Source organism: Tetrao urogallus (genome assembly GCF_951394365.1).
Source record: "Tetrao urogallus genome assembly, chromosome: 1".
Classification (NCBI taxonomy): Eukaryota; Metazoa; Chordata; class Aves; order Galliformes; family Phasianidae; genus Tetrao; species Tetrao urogallus.
The window spans coordinates 131,627,829-131,651,054 of record NC_136813.1 but is presented as its reverse complement, the minus strand read 5'-3'; the positions used below and the strand labels follow the sequence as shown (position 1 = coordinate 131,651,054).

Below are 23,226 nucleotides of genomic sequence, written 5' to 3'. Positions count from 1 at the left end.
TGAAGACTAAAATATTCCACAGAGGACAGAATCACAGAATGGCCTGGGTTGGAAGGGACCTCAAGGTTGTGTGAAGCTCCAACCTTCCCCACCACATGCAGGGCCACCAACCTCCCCATTTAATACTAGACGAGGCTGCCCAGGGCCCCATCCAACCTGGCCTTGAACACCTCCGCAACCTCTCTGGGCAGCCTGTTTGCCCGGCGGTGAGTAAGTCAAGAGTGTATTTAAATTTTTGAAAAGCTGTAGCTAAGTAATAGAAACCACTCATTTGACTTGGTTACCTAACAACTTTCATTGCCATGGGGACTGTGTTGCACATTCTTGTGCACATTCTTGTATCTTTCTGTTGGGTAGGCTGTACGTAGGGGACCATGCATGGAAGCTGAGAGATTTAAGTGTGCATACTTGACTTTTCTAAAGAATATCTTGTTGTACAGCTCAGATTAAAAAAACTAGTGGTTACTTAGTGGTATTGAAGGACAGCTAAATATATTTACAAAACTGATCTTAGTGACTTTACATGATCATGTACGTGAAAGAATAATCTGAGTTTTGGTACTCTGAAGTACAGGCAGACGTACTGGTGGGAGGATCATGAGAAAATATATTGATTTGATCAAAGTGCTGGGGAGAGCCTAAACAATATATGTATTATTTTGAGTACAGAAATTGATGAGGTAAGAGAGATTTGTATAATTTTCATTGCTGTTACTGATAGATGACCATGCTGAGAATAAAAAATGTCTGCCAGACATCTTGACTGGATCAGTGTAATACAAACTGACCAGTACTTCTTCATAAAGGCACCACTTGCTGTGAATTACAGAAACATCAATAAACTCCATATCATCATCTTCATCCTTCCCTTTCAGTGATGACAAAAATAAGAAGCAAACAGTAACCTAAAAGAATATATGTTGAACTCATACCTAGAAGTTAACCAGGAAAGAAAATAAGTATCACTTTTAAACTGTTCATATTTTTATATATCACAGTGGTATTTTATGTTGCATTGTCTAGTGAACTGAAAGCTTTTTATATTACCATTGAATTAATGCCTATGAAATAAAGCTCAGTAAATATTTACTGTTGTGTATGTCTGGGAAATGTCACGTGACTCATTTAAGGTCATGGTCGTTATAAAATCATCCCTTTGAGAAGAGACAATAAAGCTTTAACATCATGAGTTAAAATGAAGCAATAACGTCCTAAAATTACATATTTTCATGTTACGATCCATTCTACTTTAGGGAACAGAGTTCCCATTGAAGACTGCATGCACACTTTTCTCAGCTGTCTTTCATCTCTCAACGTATTAAGCCTTATCTTGCCTGGTTTGCCATTGTCATGCATGGAACAAATTTCTGTCAGGTATTAAAAGAGAAATATATAAAAGAAAGGTAATGACCAAAGTTTAATTTTCTAAATTCTGCATTCAAAGGGCTTTTATCTGCCAAACCAGCTAGACATTTAATCTTTATGCTCTCCATACCATTGCTGCTGAGCTACCTCAGCCTAAGATACCAGGCTGATGAATGTAATATAAGGGTTTGCCTGTATCCCTGATCACTGAATGACTGCCAAGAGTAAAAATGACCCGATAACAGTGAAAAATAATCATTTCTATGAAAAGAATACCAAACTGGCACAAGCAGTGATCTCAGCATCACAGAATGAGTCAATATTTTCATTATCATTTGAATGACTTTTTAGCAGCATCATAGAAGACACAGAACAAATCAGAAGGAAGTTGCAGGGGTTCATTGCTCTTTGACAGCTCAGGAAGAGGGACCTTGATCTCCTGATTGATTCCTGCTCGCAGAGCCAGCCTCTGTCACCCAAGGAAAGGATTTATGATCATGCTTACGTCTTTTGCTGAGTAGGACCTTTTGTGTTCTTAAAGTTACATACCTTCCTCAGTTGTGGCTATCGTACTGCTGGAAAAGGGAGGAGCTAAACAAAATTAAAACATTACAGAATCAATTTAGACAAAAAAAAAAAAAAAAAAAAAAAGATTAGCAGATAATATACAACAGTGGCAATACAAATATGTTGCAGCTGTGGTGTTTCTGGTCTTATCTGACTCTTGATATTTAAAAGTACAGAGAGTAAAAAACATCTGCAGAAGGAAGTTAGTTTAATCTTTAGTAGATAAATCATTCTGATCTATCCCTCCTTACAGGGTACAGAGGGAGCCTATGTAATGGAATTAAATTGGGTGCCCATTTTTTTAGGTTGAGCTGAAGCCAGAGGAATTCCACACCAAGTACAGAAGTCTCAGCATAAAATTTCTTCTCACCATCAAGTTAACAGGAAACTCAGTATTTTAGTTATAGAGAAAGAGGCGTGTGCAATGTTTAAGCAAGTTCTTGTGATGGTATACAAGTGGATCCTGCTGAAGGATAAATATGGTGGTTGTTATTAGAGTAGAAGTAGAAGGAATAATTGTATTCCTGATCTGGTAGGCACAGTTGCAGACAATTCTGCTTTGGATGTTGAATACCTTTACCACAAATGGATTTGCAATTAACCCCATAAGAGAGGGCACTCTATAGCAGATTTATATCCGTCGTGAAAGCTACATGTCACTCAGTAACCTGGACTGTCATCCGTCTGAGATGTAACATCAGTCATTCTTTTTCTCTGAGCATGTGGAGCAGCACATGTAACAGCTGGAAGGACATTGCCCCACATCTGAGAATGCTGACCCCATTTTCTCTTTATATTAGCTCCTCATTCACTTTCTTTTAGTCAACACTTGGCTACTGTACCAAATACTAAGCACTTGATGCACTACAGCCAAATAAATCCTGCTGGAGTTATCCCTACAAGGGAAAGTGGAAGAGACAAGCTCTAAGATTTTGCAGCCTTAGAGGATTTGGTAGCATTCATCACCACCAAGTAGCATGTCATTATCAATAGTGTGATGGAGAACTCTTCTATGGACAGGAATTCATCAGATGAGTACAAATGGCTGATCTGAGCATATATCCACATGAGAAATGAATTCAAGATCAGGTGGTATCAAGAACTGAAATGTTCTGTGTGGGTTTGCAATTGACCCTGTGCTGCATGGAGAACTGCAGAGCTCGTCTCCTGCTAGTAATCAAGGAAATGGCACTGGATGCTCATCTCTGAACGTAGTTTGGAGAAAAACAAAATAAAACTGCAAAGCAAATACTTTAGCAAGAAAGAAAATATTCAGCTGCAGAAACTATGTATAAATAACATGAAAAGTCTCAGCAGGTGATCTCAAATCAGCCCTTCCAATTTAGAGAATACATGAGCACTACAGGGTAATCAGAGTGCAGAATATAAAGTTCCATTTGGATCTGGAAACAACATAAGCAGTCTTTCGAGGAAGGGAGCTCACAACATGGTTATAGCTTTGGGCAAAAAGGTAGTGAGTATTTTAGAACACAGTATAGGAAGACTACTGATCTGCATTTAGATTTTCTTTCTTCTTTTTTTTTTTCTTTTGTTTTTCTTACTATGCAATAGTTCCTGTGACTTTTAAGGAAAGGGTGGTGGCTGTTTGGGCAATTTTCCTGGGGAGGTCTGGAGACAGGAAATAAGAGAAAAATGAGCATCAGTAGGCCCATGGCTTGTTTGAAGTGAACTCCAGACCACACTGAAGTCACAAGCTTGGATGGAAACAAAACATACTCCACATCTGCTTCTGAATTTCTCATGTTCTTTTGATAATTTAGGAAGAGGCTGAGTGAGTGCTTCCTAATTTCAATGAGGAAGAGGAGAGTTCAGATGCAGAACTGCAGCTAAATAATTGACTTTTCATTAATACATTTAACTGAAATTCGAAGCAGTTTCTCACAACCTGTACTGCAGTGTAAAAAATTTTTATAGAAGTTTACGTGCATCAGCAGCAGCCTCATGTTTCACCAGGGAAGGTTTAGTTTGGATGTCAGGAAGAATACTGTTGCAGATAAGGTGGTCAAGCATTGGAATGGGCTGCCCAGGGAAGCAGTGGTGTCCCATCCCTGGGGGTATTTAAGAGAGTGAGGGTCATGGTTTAGTGATGGGACTTGGTAGGTCATGTGGATGTTGAGCTTAATGATCTTGAAGGTCTTTTCCTATGTAGTCAGAAGTGTGATTCTATGATTCTATCATCCTGAGTCAATGATATTCTAGGTTACTAAGAACCCAGAGTATTCAGTAAAGTTGGCTCTGATATGTTTTAATAAATTGTAGTGCTAGAAACACCGACTCAAAACAGAAAATGATATATTTTTTTCTATGACTACTTTTCAAATCTCCAAACCTCTCTAGTAGTCTCAGAACATTCTTGAAAAAGCCAAGTGTTTCAAAATACTGAAGAGTACCTTGGTGTCAAATTGCCATTAAAATCACTTGGAGTTAAGGATCATGGTGCTATTCTCCTATCTACAAGTTTATTCATCAAAGTTTAGCCTGTTATCTTATTAGAGACTGGCACTGTGGGGAACAAGAAGTCTTCCTCTCTTCCACTGTTTCCAACTAATTTGCTTTTTGATTTCAAATTAATAGGAAAGCCTTTGGTTTGCAGTTTCTCAGATAAAAGTACACTATAATATTCTTTGAGCTGTGCTCTTTGCAAAGCATTTCGTGCTATCTTAATAACTAGTTTGCTTGTGTATATAGAGGGCATACATATACCCTATCAATTTAAAATGGAGGCATTTTCACTTTTATAGTACCCATAAGACTCAGCCTTTACTCCTTTGTCATACACTCTGACAGAGCATGTATGACAAAGTTCAACTGACGCCAGTTCTGTTTGCCTCAGCTGCACAGAAGTGATGGAGCACATAATGTTCACAGCTTTCTTATGTTCCAACATAAATCTGCGTTCTCTTGAACATCAAGTATTTTCTGTGTGCCTTTCTAATTTCGTAGTTAAGCATCAGTAGTTATTCTGAAGCTTATATTACAGACTTTGGTTATGTGAACTGGTGAATCCACCATTTTAGGAACTGAAATTGTCTTTCATCAACTAGAAAGTGTCTCCTATCTCCCATTGGGCACTTGGAAGTGCAAAATACCTCAAAGTTCATTTTATTCCATGGAAAGAGATGTTACTCTCTTGTCATCTCAGCTTTTCAAAATCTGACATATGAGGGCTGCTCCAAAAGTAATGCCTCCTATTTCATTATATTGGCCCACAGTGTCTGATGCGGATGTTGGTGGCATGTCATAAAGGTTGAACCTTCCCACCAGTGTATAATTACATCTTGTTGCTGCGTGACAGATGGCAGCAGAGAGGCAGTCTGACAGAATGGCATCTGACATGATAGTGCATATGAAGCAAAGGCGTGCCATGAAATTCCTCCATGTGGAAAAAATTGCACTCACTGACATTCATTGATGCATGCTGTATTTTTGTGGAGACCTAACAGTGAATGTGAGCACAGTGGGTTGGTGTGTGGTGTGTTTCAGCAGTGGTGACAATGGTAGTGGGTCATCTCCACTGGTGCAGATTTTTATGTGTTGCATGCAGACTTCTATTCTCTGCTACTGATAATGTTTAGCTAATGGTGATGACTGTGCTGAAAAATAAGGTTTTGTAGCTGAGAATTTCCTCTATCAAATAGTGTTATTGTGCTCTTTGTATCTGTTGTATTTTCCGTGGAAATAAATAGGAGGCATTACTTTCAGAGCGACCTATGTAGATCAATTTCTTGATCATTTATCATTTTCATGAAGTGGCATATTCCGTCTTATTGGATGGAGAGGAAACTGAACTACAGTTGGTTATGTTCTCACTTGTAGACACTTTGCTGTGAAGTCACAAACACTACTGATGAATGCACTTTCTTGGGATGTTGTATATGTGGAGCATGTTTCTCAGTGGACTCCCAAAGGTAATATTTCCTTTTCCTTTCTCTCTAAGAGAAAGGAAATCTCCATTTCAGAACTTAGCAGAATAGCTACCTAACATGACATTGTCCTCCTATCTGGATTAAATACAGTTCTTATAATTTCATGCTTTTGAAGGTGCAAATTTGCTTTAACTGTTCACCCAGAGACAGAAAATAAATGCTGACTGGAGATGATCATTACAAAGACCAGAGTGGCAGAGCCAAGGGAATTACTGGGGCATCCTAACATATATCCCGTGCCCATTTTTTTTTTTCTTTCTATTATCTACAAAGAGGCTCAAGAGAGAAGATGCGTTTTAGCTAAAGCATATGGTTAATCTGGCATCTATGTGTGTTTGGATACATCCGCAAGGAATGGCTAAAATTTAATTGCAGAGGCTCCATGAAGGTCTGAGTGCCATAGATGATGAGGAAATTCGCATTTTCCTTCGGGACAATTGTCCTCTTTATACATAAATTCAGTACTACAAAGAAACTAATAATGGAGAGAAATCAAACTATGGTAACTGCCATAGTGTGGTTTCCGATCATATTTGAGGTGAATACAGGCAGTCAAGATGTAGAATAAAGATAAATTCTATCCATGAAATCCTAACCTGTTTTTGAACTTGGTCAACATTGGAGCCTCTGGATCACTATGTCTGAGTTTTGTGATCTCTAGCATGTGCTGGAAAGATGGGATAGAAGCATATATTTTGAAATAATTTATTGAATATTTGATGCATTAAGAAGGTGATACAGAAAAAGTATTATCATTATTGAATGCAAAGATTTTTTTTCACATATTTAGTATTCTATCATTAATTTTATGCTATTGTAGTTGATAGTGTCAAGACACATTTCCTCTTGGTGGCTCTAAAGTTTATTGTTAACTTTAGAATGGTAACAAAACATGGTGGTCTGTATGTACTATATTGATTCTAGCTGAAAAAAAAAGCCCCTTGTATTCTTCATTGGTTCTCAGAGGCAGGAAAAAATAACGGTTCCTTTAAAACTCTCTCTGAACAAAGAAATGTTAAAGCTCATTTATAAAATATGAACAGCGGAGTGTTACTGCTGGCTTTTTAAGACTGAGAATAACAACGGTGCTGAGGACACTATTTATAGAGCAGAATGCCAAAAATGGTGTGTTAACCTAAATCAAACATTATAAATTATTGAGAACTGCTCCTTTTCATTTCTTAAAATACTTCTCTTTTGCATGAAGGATCTTGAAGTTATGGTTTTCCATTTCTTCCATGCACTATTTATTCTAAAGTGTGTTAAGGGAACTTCTCTGCACAACATGTGGAAAAGTGTACATAATAGCAAAAATCCAAGGAATAAATATCCTTATTTTTACCAAGTCTTATCCAATTTATTTTTTTTCATACTCTTGAAATACACTGGTGGGAAGTCCATTTCAAAAAATCATTTCCTCTTGCAGTTAATAGTTGTGAAATCTGTGCCTGCTCTGGGATTCACTGTATTAGGAGAAAACCTTAGAAACTACTTCCTTCCCCAGATGCTTTAAGAATGACATTTCCTTTTTTATTAAAACAACAGGACCTAATTATGATAGATAATGGCTCCAAAGAAGTTTCACTGTGGGGCAGTTTGCACTCAATCCTTATGTATGCTCAGAGAGCATCTTTCTCAGATAATAGCTATGGGAACTGCTTGCATCTTTTTGTGAAACTCTATCAGTTTCTGTCACATTAAATATTTTATTGAGTATCTTTGAGGCAGGAATAAAGAGATTGTTTGTTGAACATGAGCAATCTAAGGTTTGATGTTGCAAGATTTAGCAGAAAATACAAATATTTACCCCATGAAGCATGTGGGTGGGAAATTGAGGAAGGTGTGTTTTTGGGATGAGCCAGGTAGACGATGCAGTGCTGACAGAAGCTAAGTGGGAACCTGAAAGCTCAGCTCATACTTCAAAACATAACTAAACTGATTGAAAATAGAGTCTGTCATTGCAACAGCAAGGAGTTTCAGGAACCCTCCTTTTTCATAGTTACAAAAGGCCAGATGGTGGCTGGGACCCTCCCAAGCCTGTGGCGTCCACAGTCTGCAGATATAGAGTGAGTTATATTTTACAGAATAGAACAAATGACTGAAATAGTTTAAATATGCAGATTTTAACTCTGTTCCCTGTACAGTAACTCAAATGAAACAATAAATTTCCTACAAGTGCATTGCAGATTTATTGGATATAAGATTACAGTTTCTGAATAAAATGAAAGTTTACCATTTTTATTGCAATTGCTGTTCAGTATCATTTGTCACCATCAGAGGATAATGACATTAATGCAGTATACACTAGGAGGTTGGTGCAGAAATACAATGACATGACTTTTATGTGTGATTTTCAATACTATTTATTTTATGGAATATCTTATGTGCCTTCTATGGAGGGTAGCACTGCAAGAGCATAATGTGGGCAAGGATTCTGAAGTCTATTTCAGCTCTCTTCTTGCATCAAGGCTTGGACTGACTATGCCCAGTGAGAGAGGACATAGGAATTGTGCTGGGTTAGGAGTACAGACTCCTTTGCTGGTCAGTGCACATTCCAAAGTAATTCACATCTTATACGAATCCACGAGTAGTCTGTCTGGAAAGATCATCTTGGTTCTCGGTCATTCCACTTATGAGCATACAATTAAATAAAAGAAATCTCGGCTACAATGAATCGTCACATGACCTAGAATAAAATTAGCTATGTTGGCTGTGGGAAAAAAAAATCTATCTGAGTGCAGGAGAATCACTCACAAAAATTAGCCAGTATTTTATCCAGGAGATCTGGATATAGTGCAAATGCTATCTTGCAACACTTGCAATTATGTCAATTTTGACCAATGTTATACAGTAGATAAGCATAATGATACTTTTGGCCATAGAAATCCTCATAGATTCAAAACATATTCCAGCTTTGGGATTTCAGATACTTACTTTGAAAAATCCATGATACTCACAAATGACTCTGTAAGAGCTCTCAGAAAACAGGTTTGTTTGGGGCCTTAGTTTTACTTGCCTAGTGTTAGACAACACGATGGATTTGCCAGTACTTTAAGCTTAATTTTCTGGAGTTGATGAGCACCCACGGCTCCTCCTGAAGTCAGCAGGACATTTAACTACTTGCACTTTTGATAATCAAGTCCTGGCCCCTCATCAAGTCCTGATGCGTTTCAGAGAGACATTCAGAAGCTAAAGTACATAAAAATAATAGCTGTTTTGCAACTCTTCCTCATGAAAAGCTTAGACTGTTATGGGGGAATAAACTGAGGATATGTACTTCTAGAAAGAGGACTCTGAGCTCTGCTGCACACCATTTATTTTCCTATTACTCTTTGAAAATTGTTTATTTGACATGTTGTATGTCTTCTTACCTCCCCTCCTTTTCATTTTAATTGGGACCTGGTTATTGGCTAGAAATTCCACTAGCATGACTCATCCCTGCCCTGAAAATGACTGCGAACAGGCATCGCATTGTGGGATTTACCTCCCCCCCTTTTTTTCCTAAGTGCTTTAACGTGGCACAAGCTTGTAATAATAAACTAGGAAGGAAGTTGGAGCTAATCATTTGGTTCTGAATGCACAAGCCCTGCCAAATTTCCCCACAGGCATGAAGCAGCCGCTCAAGCTGTGACACCAGCAAATTAAATCCTGGAGGTAGCTGACCAGAAGTAATGAAATGTGTACTTACCATACTGATGCTGTCAGTCCTAAGACACACTGACTTTACATTCTAGTTAAGTGGGGCATGTTTGTCACTTCCAGTGCTGCTTACGAAAAATACTCAGGTTTGTTCCCAGCCTTCTTCCCAAGATCACAACCACAGTGCTGCCTGTTAACCCTCACTTGTACTACAGGAATAAAAAGATTACTGTAATGATCTGTTATTTTTAAAACGCTGCCAAAGTGAAATCCATATCTCAAAGGAGATAAGTGATCTACTCTTATGACATGTTAATTACCGTAATAATAATCTTTGTATTCAACCCTTATCTGCTGTTTGCTTCTATAAAATCATAGCTGGAATGAAAGGATGAAAATTACTTTATGAGCCAATGGATAATTTACAGCAGAGGTCTCCTAGTGACCATGTGTCCCATGCATGCAGCAAATTAAGATCCTGGGCACACACAGGTGTGTGAAAGAGGGCCGTGTAACCACTGAACAGAATGAGTGCTGCTTGAGGTATGAATTCTGAGATCGAGATAGGTACACAAAGGAGAGAGACTATCATTTTGTTGTCCCAACATACTTAGGTGGTAAAGGACTCAAAAAAAAGTTATTTTCCCCAGACATGTATTGTCATAGCTAGTAATAGCATATATCTTTGAGGTTTTTATGTATTTAGCTAGCACAGGCATGTAATGCTAATTGCACATGAGCTATTTAAGTGGGTTAGCAGATCATCTGCTGAGTGGAACTCACTGTGAATTCAAAAAAACATTGTGAGCAGAAAAATAAGTGTGCAGTTTTGCAGTCTTCAGTGTAGGTTAAAATAACACCCATGGAAGAACAAACGTATGAAATCACAATCCATATAAGCAGCCTGAAAGCATCTAATTATATCCTAGGAATGTCTATAACTCTGCAATTATGTGCTTAATTTCCAGCTGTACTTGATTAACATCACAAATGATTTATAATACTACCAAGCACAAGGAGCTTGCGTAGAACTGTTTTTTGGAATGTATAAAATTTTTTGTTTCTTTTGTGTGTTTCTGCATGGCAAGTTAGGCAAACCGGGTTAGTGTCATGCAGTTCATCAGCAAAGCCAAGGGAAGACTAGTCTCTTTAGAGATTAAACTCTTCTCTTTCCTCTAGTGAAGCATTGAAGTGCAAGTCTATGGAAGTTCAAAACCCACTGACTTCTGTGAGATTATAACAGGATGAGTGGATGAGTGAGTCCTACAGAGAATGACTTCACAGTATTGGTGGATGGAAAAGTGAACATAAGCCAGCAATGTGCACTCACACCCTTAGAATTCAACTGTGTCCTGAGATGCATAAAAAGATGGATGGCTAGCAGGGCGAGGGAGGTGATTGCTCTAGTGAGACCACATCTGCAGTACTGTGTCCAGGAGCAGGCCTGGGACCCCCAGTAAGGTCCCAGGAAAGATATGGTAAGATGTGGAGTTGTTGGAGGTTACTCAGAGGGTGATGAGGCATTGGCACAGCCTGCTCAGAGAAGCTGTGGATGTCCCATCCCTGGAGGTGTTCAAGGCCATCTTGGATGGAGCCCTGAGCAGCCATATAGTACTGCAAGTGTACTTCGACCTAAATACATAGTAATCACATCTGAATTTGGTCTGTCTTTCCTTGATTGATCTTGGAAGAAAACCATGCTTTCTGTGCTCTGGCAACACACGTCTCTGAAAGCTGTGGGTGCATCACAGAATCATTAAGTTTGGAAAAGATCACTAAGATCCTCTATTACAATTGTCAGTATATCACCACCGTGCCCAATAACCACATCCCTCAATGTCACATCAACACGTTTCTTGAGCACCCTCCAGGGATGGTGACTTTACCACCTTCCTGGGCAACATGTTTCAGTACCTCACCACTCTCTTGGAGAAATTCTTCCTAATACCCAGCCTGAACCTCCCCTGGCACAATTTCAGCCTACTCTCTCATCCTCTCACTGTTACCTGGGAAAAGAGGCCAACTCCCACCTCACCACAACCTCCTTTCAGGGAGTTTTAGAGAGCCATAAGGTCTCCATTGAGCAACTCCTTTCCAGACCAAAAAATTCCAGCTCCCTCAGCTGCTCCCCATAAGACTTGTGCTCCAGATCCTCCATCAGATTCACTGCCCTTCTGTAGACACACTCCATGTCTTTCTTGTAGTGAGGAGCTCAAAACTGAACACATCATTCAAAGTGCAGCCTCACCTCCCTGCTCCTACTGCTAACACTATTTCTGATACAAGATAGGATGCCATTGGTCTTCTTGGCCAGCTGAGCACACTGTTGGCTCATGTTCAGCCAAGAACTAACTAACACCCTCAGATCCTTCTCCTCTGTATAGCTTTCCAGCCACTCTGCCCCAAGACTTTTGGAATACATGGGGTTGTTGTGACCAAAGTGCAGGACCTGGCACTTGATCTTGTTAAAGCTCATGCAACTGGTTTCAGCCCATCAATCCAGCCTGTCCAGCTCCCTCTGGAGTATCTTCCTGCCCTCTGATAGATAGACGTTTCCTCCCAACACAGTGTCATCTGCAAATTTACTGAGGGTGTATTCAATCCCTTCATCCAGATCATACCAATAGTATTAAACGTAATGGGCTTCAATATCAGCCCCTGGGGAACACCATTCATGACTGGTCATCATCTGAATTTAACTTCATGTACTATCAATCCTTCCATCTCCCCAGTTGTAGAGAATGGGAGGAAATAGGATAAGAAGACTACCTGTTTATTTGCTTTTCATTATTGTAAATGTAATCCTCAGTTAAAGATTTAGGACTTACAGATCCAAGTGCTGAATCAGGGTTTAGGCAAAATGCAAACACTTTAAATGTGGTATTTGAAGCTTTTCAAGGGTAAGCCTATTGAATTCAGCCAGTGTTAAGGAAAGCACATGTAAGCTTTGGCATAATTTTGGTCCTATTTTGTAAGCCTTTTAGAGCAATTGCTTTGCCATCTGTGAAAGATGGCAGGCCTGGATGCAGTACTGCAGGGAGTTCTCAAAAGGGCAGAGTAGAGGGGAACAATTACTTTCCTCTCCCTGCTGGCCACTCCTCTTCTGATGCAGCTCAGGATACTGCTGACCTTCTGGGCTGTTCTGCTGGACACTGCTGGCTTGTTCCGAGCTTCCCATCTTCCAAAACCCCCAGTTCCTTCTCCACAGGGCTGCTCTCAATAAGTTCTTCTCCCAGTCTGTATGCATACCTGGGCTTACCCCAGTTCTCAGTCTTGAATCTATTAGTCTGCTTATCTCTATTTGAGCTGAATTTACTCTGTGCTTATTACCTTGTTCTCATGTTGGGCCAGATGAATGGATTTGCTTAGGCCCTTTCTTCTCAAACCTATAATCCTAGAACAGAATTTATGTATGTATTTATTTATTTAAATAAATGCCAGGAGCTGGCAATATTGTATGTGTGAATTCCAGATAGGGAGCTTGTCTGCCACAACATAAATTTAAAAAAGCATTATTCTTATGGAGAAACCTTCACTATACAAAATTTGAGGGAGGCAAGGTGCTAGCTTCTGAATGAGGTGTCTGTCTCTGGTACAAGAACAATTTGACTGATTGAATAAACTGCAAACTAGTCATGGGCCCATCCTGCCCTCCAAACAGAGCTCTTGGACTGTAGGAGGAAAAGGTACTGTGAAGCTGAGAATTGAAAATATATTGCAGTTTTTATTGGAGGGTAAAAAGGAAAAAGATTCTAAATACCAGTATGTCCTAAAAAAACAAAAAGACAACTCTGATATGAGCTTGAACTGTTTCTTCTCCTTAATTGCTGTGAATCTGTTTTGAAATTCCTGTAGAGATCAAGTACTTCTTGCTGACAGCTGGTTTGAAATTAATCGAAAGGAAAGTGTTTTCAGCTGGCAATGGTTTAATATGCTCATGATGTATGAAAAAGTTAAATTGTTCCCTTTTCACTACTACTAAAAAAAGAAATAGTGAAAATGAGGAATTGAATAATATCAACCAAAGCCATGGACATAGAGCTGAGAACTGCTCATTACATGGTACTTGCTGGAAAAGGATATTTGGAAATGCTTAGTCTGTGCTAAAAAATGATTCTTTAGTTTTGGGCTTTTAAAAATGTATTATGGAAAAAAAAAACAAAACAAAACAAAACCAACACTAGAATTTGATGTTAACTGTCTTGTAGAATAAGAAATGTTACTTCATCACAAAGATAGCACAGACATGTTATGAATACCAAAGGAAATGGGTACAAGTGGCTTTAAGGTTTATTAAATAATAAGTTTTACTTCAACAAATTTTTTTTTTTTTTTTTTTTTTTTCTTCTAGAATGCAGAACCTTTCCAAGTTACTGTCCGAGAAGACAATTGTATCATTGTCTCCCTGGAAGCATCTGATGTGGTGAGCTCATCCTCTGTATATGTTGTGAAGATAGCTGGAGAATCCAAGAACTACTTTTTCCAGTTTGAAGAATTCAATAGCACTTTACCTGCCCCTGTGATTTTTAATGCCAAATACCATGGCCTGTATTACATAGTAACTCTCTTGGTAGTGAACTCAAATATGGTTTCCAAGTCAGCAAGATCAATCACTGTGTTAACCAGTAAGTAACATCTTATTCTCTGTTCTTTTGTTTCTTCTCCTTGTGTGTATTTGTGGCTTTTTCTTCCTTCAGAAGTTTGCTTTTTTTATTATTATTATTTATTTTTATTAAGTCCTCGTTATGTTTGGGATGAATTCCTGTGTGAGAACAATAAAGAAAATATGTTGAGAAGGCTGGAAGGAAAATTCACAAGGTCTGGGCAGGAAGAAGGTGACAGCTTGTGGGGTTTCCCCAGGTGGCCTTCCCTAATCATTAAATGGAGAGGTTTAAAATACTGGAGTAAGGGGAATGTATGAAGCTCTTCTCAAGGTTGTCATCCTAGCCTGTGATAAAGGAATTCTGAAAATCTAATGGAAAGTACAAAAAGTGTTGACTCATGTTTCAGAGTAAACATTCCTGTTGTATGGTGAGGTATATCTTGCTTCAGGTGCCATGACAATGTTCTTGGCTTGCTGATGTATTGAAGCAGTACTAAATCTGTAAAGCAGACACTAGTCACCAAGAGCATATGTTTCTGCCACTACTGCTGAAGATTTCCATGTGCTGGAGTCCATATTCACCATCATCTGCTTCTTACTACCACAAGGTGATCTCGGGGAGAGGCATGATTTGGTTTTCTCTGTAACCATGCAAAGCACCAGTGCAATTCCTGCCATGTTTCCAGAATTTGTACTATCCATAGTCTTCATCCTCCCTTCTGTGCTCAAGTTGTGCACTACGAATGACAACAACCATGAAGATTCCAGCACGAAAAATATAATGTGGTAGAGCAAGCCTTTCATTAGGCATATTTACGTGTAGTGGAATATGTACGGCTTCATAGGCCATCTGGATTTCCTTTATTTTTTTTATTTCTTTTTAATCTGTTATAGCTTTACAGCTGAAGTAATAATTCTAACCCAATTTGCTATTTTATTTTTCTTTATTTGTTGTAAGTATTATATGACAAACACAACTGAACAGATTCCTCACCAAGTATTTCAGGGGTTTTAGAACACTGCTCTTGCAGTCATGCAGCAAGGCTAATTGCTGCTTGATTTCTAGAGCCCACAAGGTCACTGGTAGCAGGGTCAGTTGTGAGTCAGAATGGCAGATGGAGAATGGCATTCCTGTGCAGGGAATCTCTGAAGGAAGAAGGGAACTAGTGTCTTTCAGCCTATCACAGCCCATCCCAAACTCAGACTCTGGCTCACAGGATTTCCAGGAGACATTCCTGAACAAGTGTGAGTCTGCCAGCTCCAACAAACATAGCCCACGTCACTCTCCCTCCTCCAAGGCTCAGTGGTGCCCTTCCCAATGGAAAGGAGCCCACTCCACCCCTTTTCACCACCTGTCTTATGTGGATGCACTGGCAGCTTCCCAGGGTTTCCTGCTGCGACCTCTGCTGCTCACACAGACCTTGGAAGGACCAGTGATTCTGGCAGTGGGCCCGCGCTGCTTGAGGAGCTGATGCACTGCTTCCTTTTTGTCACATTTCTTAAGCTTTTTGTTTGTCTCAACAAAAGACAACCATGTTTCTGAAAGGAAAGGGCATTTCCGTAGGAAATTTCTGCACCGAAGGGTGCTACACTAAGTGCTATAGGGATGGCACAGATCTCCTTCACAGTGCAAAGGACCCAACATTCTTCCTAATATTTTCTTTTAGGCAGGTTAATGCTTACCTCATCTTTTCAAAGACAAAGGTACAGGAATGAAAGTAAATTTTGAATTAGAAGTTCATGCTATTGCCATACAGTTCTTTTGAGATTTCTTTAAACTCTAGTAATAACTTCTGATTTCTAAAAAAACTAAAAGACTTCTAAAAAATTTCTAAAAAACTTCACTAGGAAATAGTTGATTTTCTTTTTTTAAAACTCAAAAAAAAAAAAAAAATAGCATTGCCAAACTGCCCATTTTACATTATTTTTTCTGACAATTAACTTGAATTTTTGGCAAACAATAATGATGATATATTCGTATTTTTCTTCATGCTGTATACTCTTTCTACTTCTTTAACTTCCTCAGTTTTTTAACTGTGTAAAGAGATGTAACTATCTAATTTATTTTATCAATATCTAACACCTGACTAAATGGTACACTGTGAATAGCATCCAGGACAAAATTAATTCCTGTTCTAATTTCATCAGTGTCAGGAGAGCTTTGCCAATGTAGATTGGCCCTATTCATTAGTACGTCACAAGATAAATCAAGTAGGACACTCAGTGGTGCCAGTGTGGTAATTCCCAAAGATATACTTCAATATTTCACAATAGTTTTCTGGGCCCCCCAGACATGTGCAGAGGGTTCAGTGCAGGGAGATGGTGTCTTTCAGCTTGGTCATGTGCTGGAGACATCGTACACAGCAGTGTATAGTCAAATTGTGCATCTCAAATTGATCACAAAGTCCTTCAAAGGGGATTACCTACTTATAAACTCAGTAAGAGTCACAAAAGAATTTTGCTTTCTGATGGTCTTTCTTGATGAGCTTTGCTTTTTCCTGTTCACATTCCTCAGTGATGTGATTCTTCTCAGCTTATTGGCAAGAAAAAAGGTATATCTCTTTGCAAGTTGAAACTTCATTCTGCTTGAGTAGGGGGAGATTTTTTGTTTTATCCCTCAAAGACCTATGTGTGGGAGAGAAGTGATTTGCCAAGAGAAAGATGATGTCAAAGCTAACAAAATGCACAGTTTATATATGTGTGTATTTATATTTGTAAATTTGTTAATATTTTGCACATATGTTTACATTTATATCTAAAATGCAAATGTATAAAGTTATGTAAGTATATATATGCACGTATAAATACTGTCATTTGAAGGTTCTGTTGTGAACTTAAGCCTTCTATACTGAACAGAAGAGTTCATTTTCTTCTTGTCTTTGACAGAAATAATTTCAGAGGTTTCTCAGGTTAATCAAAACACCACAAACTGTGGAATGTATTTGTTTGGATTCTGTATGCCAGATTGTTGTAATGCAAAGTGTGACCTATTTGCTTGGTTATTTCTTCTCAGGATATTGTCAGCACAGCCACATCCTCAGGTTTTTTCCGGAGCTGGGACTTTTAGAAACATAAGATGACTAGGGCACATTCAAGTCTTAGGAAACTTGTAAAATAAAGTCTAAGCACAGAAGAGCACTTGTTCTGGTGATTCTATAGCAAAGCTGTGTTCTGTACACTGGACTTAATACTGCACTTGAGGGAGAAAATGGTGAAGTGACACCTTCAGCACTTACTGTTAATGATAAGCATGCTGCCACCCTGGCCAGTTTCCTGTGTGAGCAATTGTGTTGTGCACAGTATATGACCATCCTTCCAGTTTTCAGTCTGGACAAGTTTAGAAGTCATTCTGATATCTAACAGCTATTTTCACTCTGCTTTCTTCTACTGATACTGGAGTTGGGGGATGACTGCAAGATTGAAGTGACTCCAGAATTTACCTCACTAATTTGATGTTTTGAAATACTTGGGAAAAACAAACAAACAAACAAACAAAAATCAACCAAACTTGCAAGAGGTAAAGTTCATTAAAAATAGTTTTTAAAGGAGTTTATGAGAGAAGTAAGGAATATGGATTCATATCCAAAAATCAATGCTTAAAATTCTCAGTCATCCTGCATTTTCTTTCTGGGGTGACTCACAATCATACAGTTGTTTTTTTGTTGTTGTTATTGTTTTTCACTGAAATTTTATTGTTGTTGGGATAAAAAAATACCTGTTAAGAAATGGGGAAAACAATACACTGCAAGGCTGTTTTGTGTTGTAGGAAAAGAAATCTCTTGCAGGATTTGGAGAAATCAGGATGTGTGAGGGTAATTAAGAAGAGCTCTGCCTGACTTTTATTTTAGCTTGTGATTAGAAGTTTTCATTGGTGAATATCTCATTGTTTCAAAACCCAATGATTCCTTACATAAATCACCGTAAAATATATTCCCTTTAGGGTGAATTCTGCCTCTTTGTCTTCTACCAAAAAATATTCTCCTCAGGAGACCAACAAGGCCTGCTGCCTGGGATTGTGATCTCTTCCGCTTCTAGAAAACAATTGGCATTAGCCCTTGTTAATGCTCATCTGTCATTGTGCCAGATGCTGCAGGAAGCAATTCTGCAGGTCAAATCCATACCTTCAGCTTGTTGATGGATCAGAGCTGCTGAAGTAGGAGATCCAGAGTTGTTTTGTTGTGTTTTTTTTTCCCCAATGAGATACAGAACTGATGCCCTTTGTGTATATCTATCTTAAAGGATGGTGTGGCACATCTTTAAAAAGGCTAGTTATTCGTGGGAGCCTTAATATGAAACATAACTCAGAAGAACTTTTAGATCCCTTAGCACACTGATCTCCCCAGCAAACAGATCATGTTATTCACTTCTAAGGGAAAATCAGAATTGAGAAACAAAAGAACTGTAACGATGAATATTTTTTTTCTGCCATCATTTCCATTGGAAGTCTGATTTAAGGTATTGGCCTAAATCTGTGCAGTACTAAGACACACCCTTTTTTGTTGTGCCAGTGATATTTTCTGGTTTGTGTGGCTTTCATATTTGTCATCTTATGTGGGCATCTAGAAACGGCAGTGTGCAGATTGCATCATTGCTCAGAGGCCATTTGCGCTTACATTCCTCTTTTGTAAGTGGTCACACACGATATCCTCTACTACATATCATAAAAGTGAACATTATGTTCCTGAAGTATTAAACAGCAGCTATTAAATTTCAAAACTAGATGCTTTTTAACAAGAGATAAAACAGTACTAAAGTTTACAGCATAATGAAAACTTTGTCCTGGCTATTATTTACTCCCATTAGCAATGCAAATAGGTAAATAGGGTCATCCTGGTGATGACATCACCAAGTTCACAGCTTCTTCATATGAATAAAGGTGACTACCTGTGAGATTTACATCACCCCACTATTGAGACTTCTTTCCTAGTAGAGTTGTATTATGAGGATTAGCCATGATTAATCTTGTTTGAGTGTGGAAGCAAGACTGTTTTGAGTGTGGGAAGCAAGACTGTTGATCTAAGTCCCATCTCATCTAGCCACGTGTAATAGCACATCTAATCTGCTACATTAACCAATCATCAGTTCCATCTGTAGTGGGGCCAGGTCTATGAATATCAAAAACAAATTTATTTGGCCTGGACTGTGGTACTTATTTTCAATGTCCTTTTTTTTTTCCTCCCCTGAATTGCAAAAGCCACCTAAAACACTAATGTATCTGGCACAGATCGAATGCGTTTATGGAGAATTTAGCCTCCAGAATTTGTCGGGGCATTTGAGGAAGAGGCTAGCAGCATTTATTATGCTATCTGTTTTTATAATGCAAGGTATGTGCTAAATGCAAAATGTGGTTATATTCAGGAGAAATGCAGAAGTTAAATTTCCCATAAGCAGATATAATTGGAAAGCAATTGCTACAAAAGCAGAGAATGTGAGATACTAAGAATAAAGGAACTTCAGTCTTGATCCTGCAAGCTTGTGTATATGAGTTTAATATAGTCTAGATGTCTAAAAAAGACATTGAGCACAAAAAAAAGCCTTAAATATGCTATTAAAGGGAAACTAAAATCCTCTATTTCCTTCCTTAATATGTCTTACAACATCAATATTATTGATGCTTCTACGTATTTGATCATACCTTATTTAAGCTATTTCTTGAGAATCACTAAAACCTTTGTGGATCCTGAATGCTGTATCTGGAACAATGAAAAAGACCGAACAGTTTATGCTCTGAATTATAAATATAAATGGTGAAGAGTGATATTTTACATATTCTTTGAGCTTTAATAACCCCAGGAACTGTTAGTGAAAAACTTGAACATGATTTTTATCTGCTGAGTGTCCTTTTAATTTCACAGTGTGCAAATAGATTTGATGTGAATATTTGGTGCCGAAGGAAGGAAGATAATGGAAGACTCTTTAAATTGTATTATATTACTCAAACTACTCTGTTAACAGCAGCCATGAGCAAGGAGAAGTCAGTAAGCGGAAGATAACAACAAGAGAGTTTGCAGTGATTACCGCTTAATTCAATTATTGGTTAATTAAATCAGGAGGAAAAATCATTCGGATTAAAAATAAATATAACTTCCATCTTTTATTTGATTTGTTGTAGGAAGGAATAAATGGGATAATTCAATCACTGTCTCAGGGAAGTTTCAGTAATTCAGGAATAAGGAGACCCAGATCTGAATGAGATAGCAGAAGCCCAGGACATGCCTGTTAACATGAAAGATGGCTGCATGTAAGGGCTTTGCCATTTAGAGATTGCTGTTGACAGTTGAACTACTATCATGTGCTGTGTGAGATGTGATATGAAGTGTGGGGTCATGGGGATTGCCAGCTCAACTGTTTATTTCAGAATAAGCGATGGGAAGGGATTCAGCAGAAAGAAGAGGGTGGGCTTTGTTTCCCATGACCTGCTTTGCTCCCATTTATTTCTAGGCTATCGCAAATTGTCAGCAAGATTTTCACAAATTCTGTCATTGCAGTGCCTCTTGGTATCCGTTAGCTTTGACATTTCTATTTCCCTATGTCTAACTTATAAATATACTGATAGCTACCTGAAGATAATAAAACATATTTGCCATGAGAAATAAATTAGGAGTCCCACAGTGTTGTATTCTGGTGCTCTGACAAAGTTAAAAATGGCAACAAAACTCCTTCCTAAGTCCTGGGCTGAGATTTATTTTCATGTTTTTTTGTTCTTTGTTGCTTTTTCTTCTTCAATTCTCATTGCAAATGGAAGCTTAGTACAGTAGTGAAAATACTGTGGTAGCAAATGGGATTTAATTTTTATTTCTGCTATGGGCTTGCTTTTCTATCTTTGATTACCCTGTTCCATCCACCGTGAGACAATTCCCCTTTTGAAGCTGCTGGTGCTGTCCTTTTCATCTGCCTTCTCTGCTGCCTGTCATGACTGTGTGCTCTTTGGAGAAAATTGTATTATGAGTTTTTCTCCAGGGCCTGCTTCAACAGAACTTTGTACTCAAATGTGTCCTGCAAGTGTGTAGTGAGACCATGCTAATGAACAGTCTGAATTTTTCAATCTGTTCCCTACTGTGCACAAGAACTTAACATGACAATACCTAAAAGGATGTGGGCATAACTACTGATCATTATCTATTAACTACTTCTATTAAAATATGTTAATATGACTAAATCTGAGTAAAACTAGAAACCTGTTCTGAATAGCTGCTTGGCTCTCTTAACCAATGCATTTACCAGTTAACCAGTTGCAATTATTTCTTCTAGACAGCACATAAAAGTACATAGGTTATTGTCTTTACTTTCTATAGCCCACCATGGTCAGAGCTGAAAGCTGTAGATTGGCAGCTCTGTACTTACCTGCCTTCTGTGTACCCCATGCCCGTGGGTAAACCACTGTACTCTGTACCTCAGCTTTTCATCTGTAAAAAAGCAGCAATGATGCTTCTGTATTCTTTGGAAGTGTGGTATGGATGAGTACTTTGAAGATGGTGGCCCTCTCAGGTATGGTAGGAATCAGGGCTGATGAAGTGTAACTACTCGTTAAATATATAAATGAATATTTACCAGAACAGAAAATCATCATTCATTTTCCCCTGGTTGTCACACTGATACACTTCTTAGCTAATCTTCAGCTAAGTTCAGATTGGTGCCAAAATTATGATTGATTTCAAGTGTTTTGCTTTTGTGTGGGCAGTTTTACTTGATCAGCAAGTGCTGAAGAAGAAAATCTTAATGGGGTGATGATGGTGAGTTCTTAAGTAATAATTGTGATTTCAACCATGGTTTTTATGCCTGCTCTTCTGCAAATAAGGACAGCTTTCTGTTAAAATGTTGGTTTGTTGTTTTTTTTTGTTTTGTTTTTTTTTTTTTTCCTATTAAAAAGCATTGAGTGCACTGACATGGTGTGTGTGGGGGCACATAACCTTGGCTTTGACGTAGTCCCATGTGGCTTTGCCCCAGACCTCTGTGAAGCCTCAGATATCATCTGGGAAATTTGAGAGTTCCTGTGTCATTCCACACAAAACCATTTTTTTCTTTGATGTTGTTTTTATAGGTTTGCCTGTTGATCTGCTTCTTTCTGCCTTTTTTTCCCTCTATTTGTATATCCTTTAGAACCCCTTCCTGTGAGCAGTGTTTCTATCTATGATTACAAACCATCTCCAGAAACAGGAGTGCTGTTTGAAATTCAATACCCAGAGAAGTACAATGTTTTCACCCGGGTAAATATAAGCTATTGGGAAGGAAAAGACTACAGAACAATGCTGTACAAAGGTAGGAAGAAACTATTCACTAACTATTCCTGCTAACAAAGATACATTTTAGCTTTTTAGTTATACTTGCTAAAATCAGTGGGTAAAATTCTGTCTCAATCACAGTTGAAAACATCAATACAATTTCCAGTTCCTTCTTTCCAGTCATGATTTTTCTTTGTGAATAGCTAATGGAGAAGCTTAGGGATGCCCTGCATCTGGGAAATGCTTTCAGTATAGCTGATTCTTGGAAAAGACTTGAACCTCTGTATCACTGTGAAGTCACGTAGTGCTAGTAGCACTGAGCAACGCTCTATGTCATGTAGTACTGTGTACTACAGTATCATTCTTTGTTGTCCCTGAGCTAATTAACCTGTTGCATTTTATCAATTTCATCTTCCTTAGAACAGTTAAACCAACAACAAGCAATCTAACAACCCACATAGTCAACCTAAAGAATTTCAGCAGTCACTAACCATCTAAACAGACTAACAAGGGCAAATTCTGCTATCTTTTTTGATGTTTTATTTTTGCTTAGATCTGCTTAAATCTCCTTTGCTCTTTTGCCATGCAGTAAGCTTAAGCACAACATTTATATGAAAGATGTAAAAGACTATCGTACGGAAAGCACTTAAGAGGTGAAAAAGGCACTGCGCGCTCTTCAGGTTCCCAAACCCCAGCTGGTTTAGTACAGCGTGGTGGCAATATTGCCTCTGAGCAATCCATTAAGTGATGGATTGAATTTTAGTGATGGAAAGAAGGTTTCCTGTGTAGCAGCCTGGTCAGTGCAAGTTCTCTCTGGAGTCAGCAGAGGAAGATGCCCACCTCCAGAAGGAGCATGGGAAACTTTGGTGTTATTGTTTCAGTG

At 38.5% G+C, this 23,226-nt stretch overlaps 1 protein-coding gene across 1 annotated transcript in view; it reads left to right on the top strand.

The window, feature by feature from the left end:
- Positions 1-23,226, top strand: part of PTPRO (protein tyrosine phosphatase receptor type O) — a gene marked incomplete at both ends in the record, with an annotated part of 149,072 nt that overhangs the window by 70,929 nt on the left and 54,917 nt on the right. The window contains 2 exons of the mRNA XM_079549593.1: positions 13,870-14,143; positions 22,222-22,380. Of these exons, the coding sequence (XP_079405719.1) occupies positions 13,870-14,143; positions 22,222-22,380 (433 nt within the window). The remainder of the gene's footprint in view (positions 1-13,869; positions 14,144-22,221; positions 22,381-23,226) is intronic.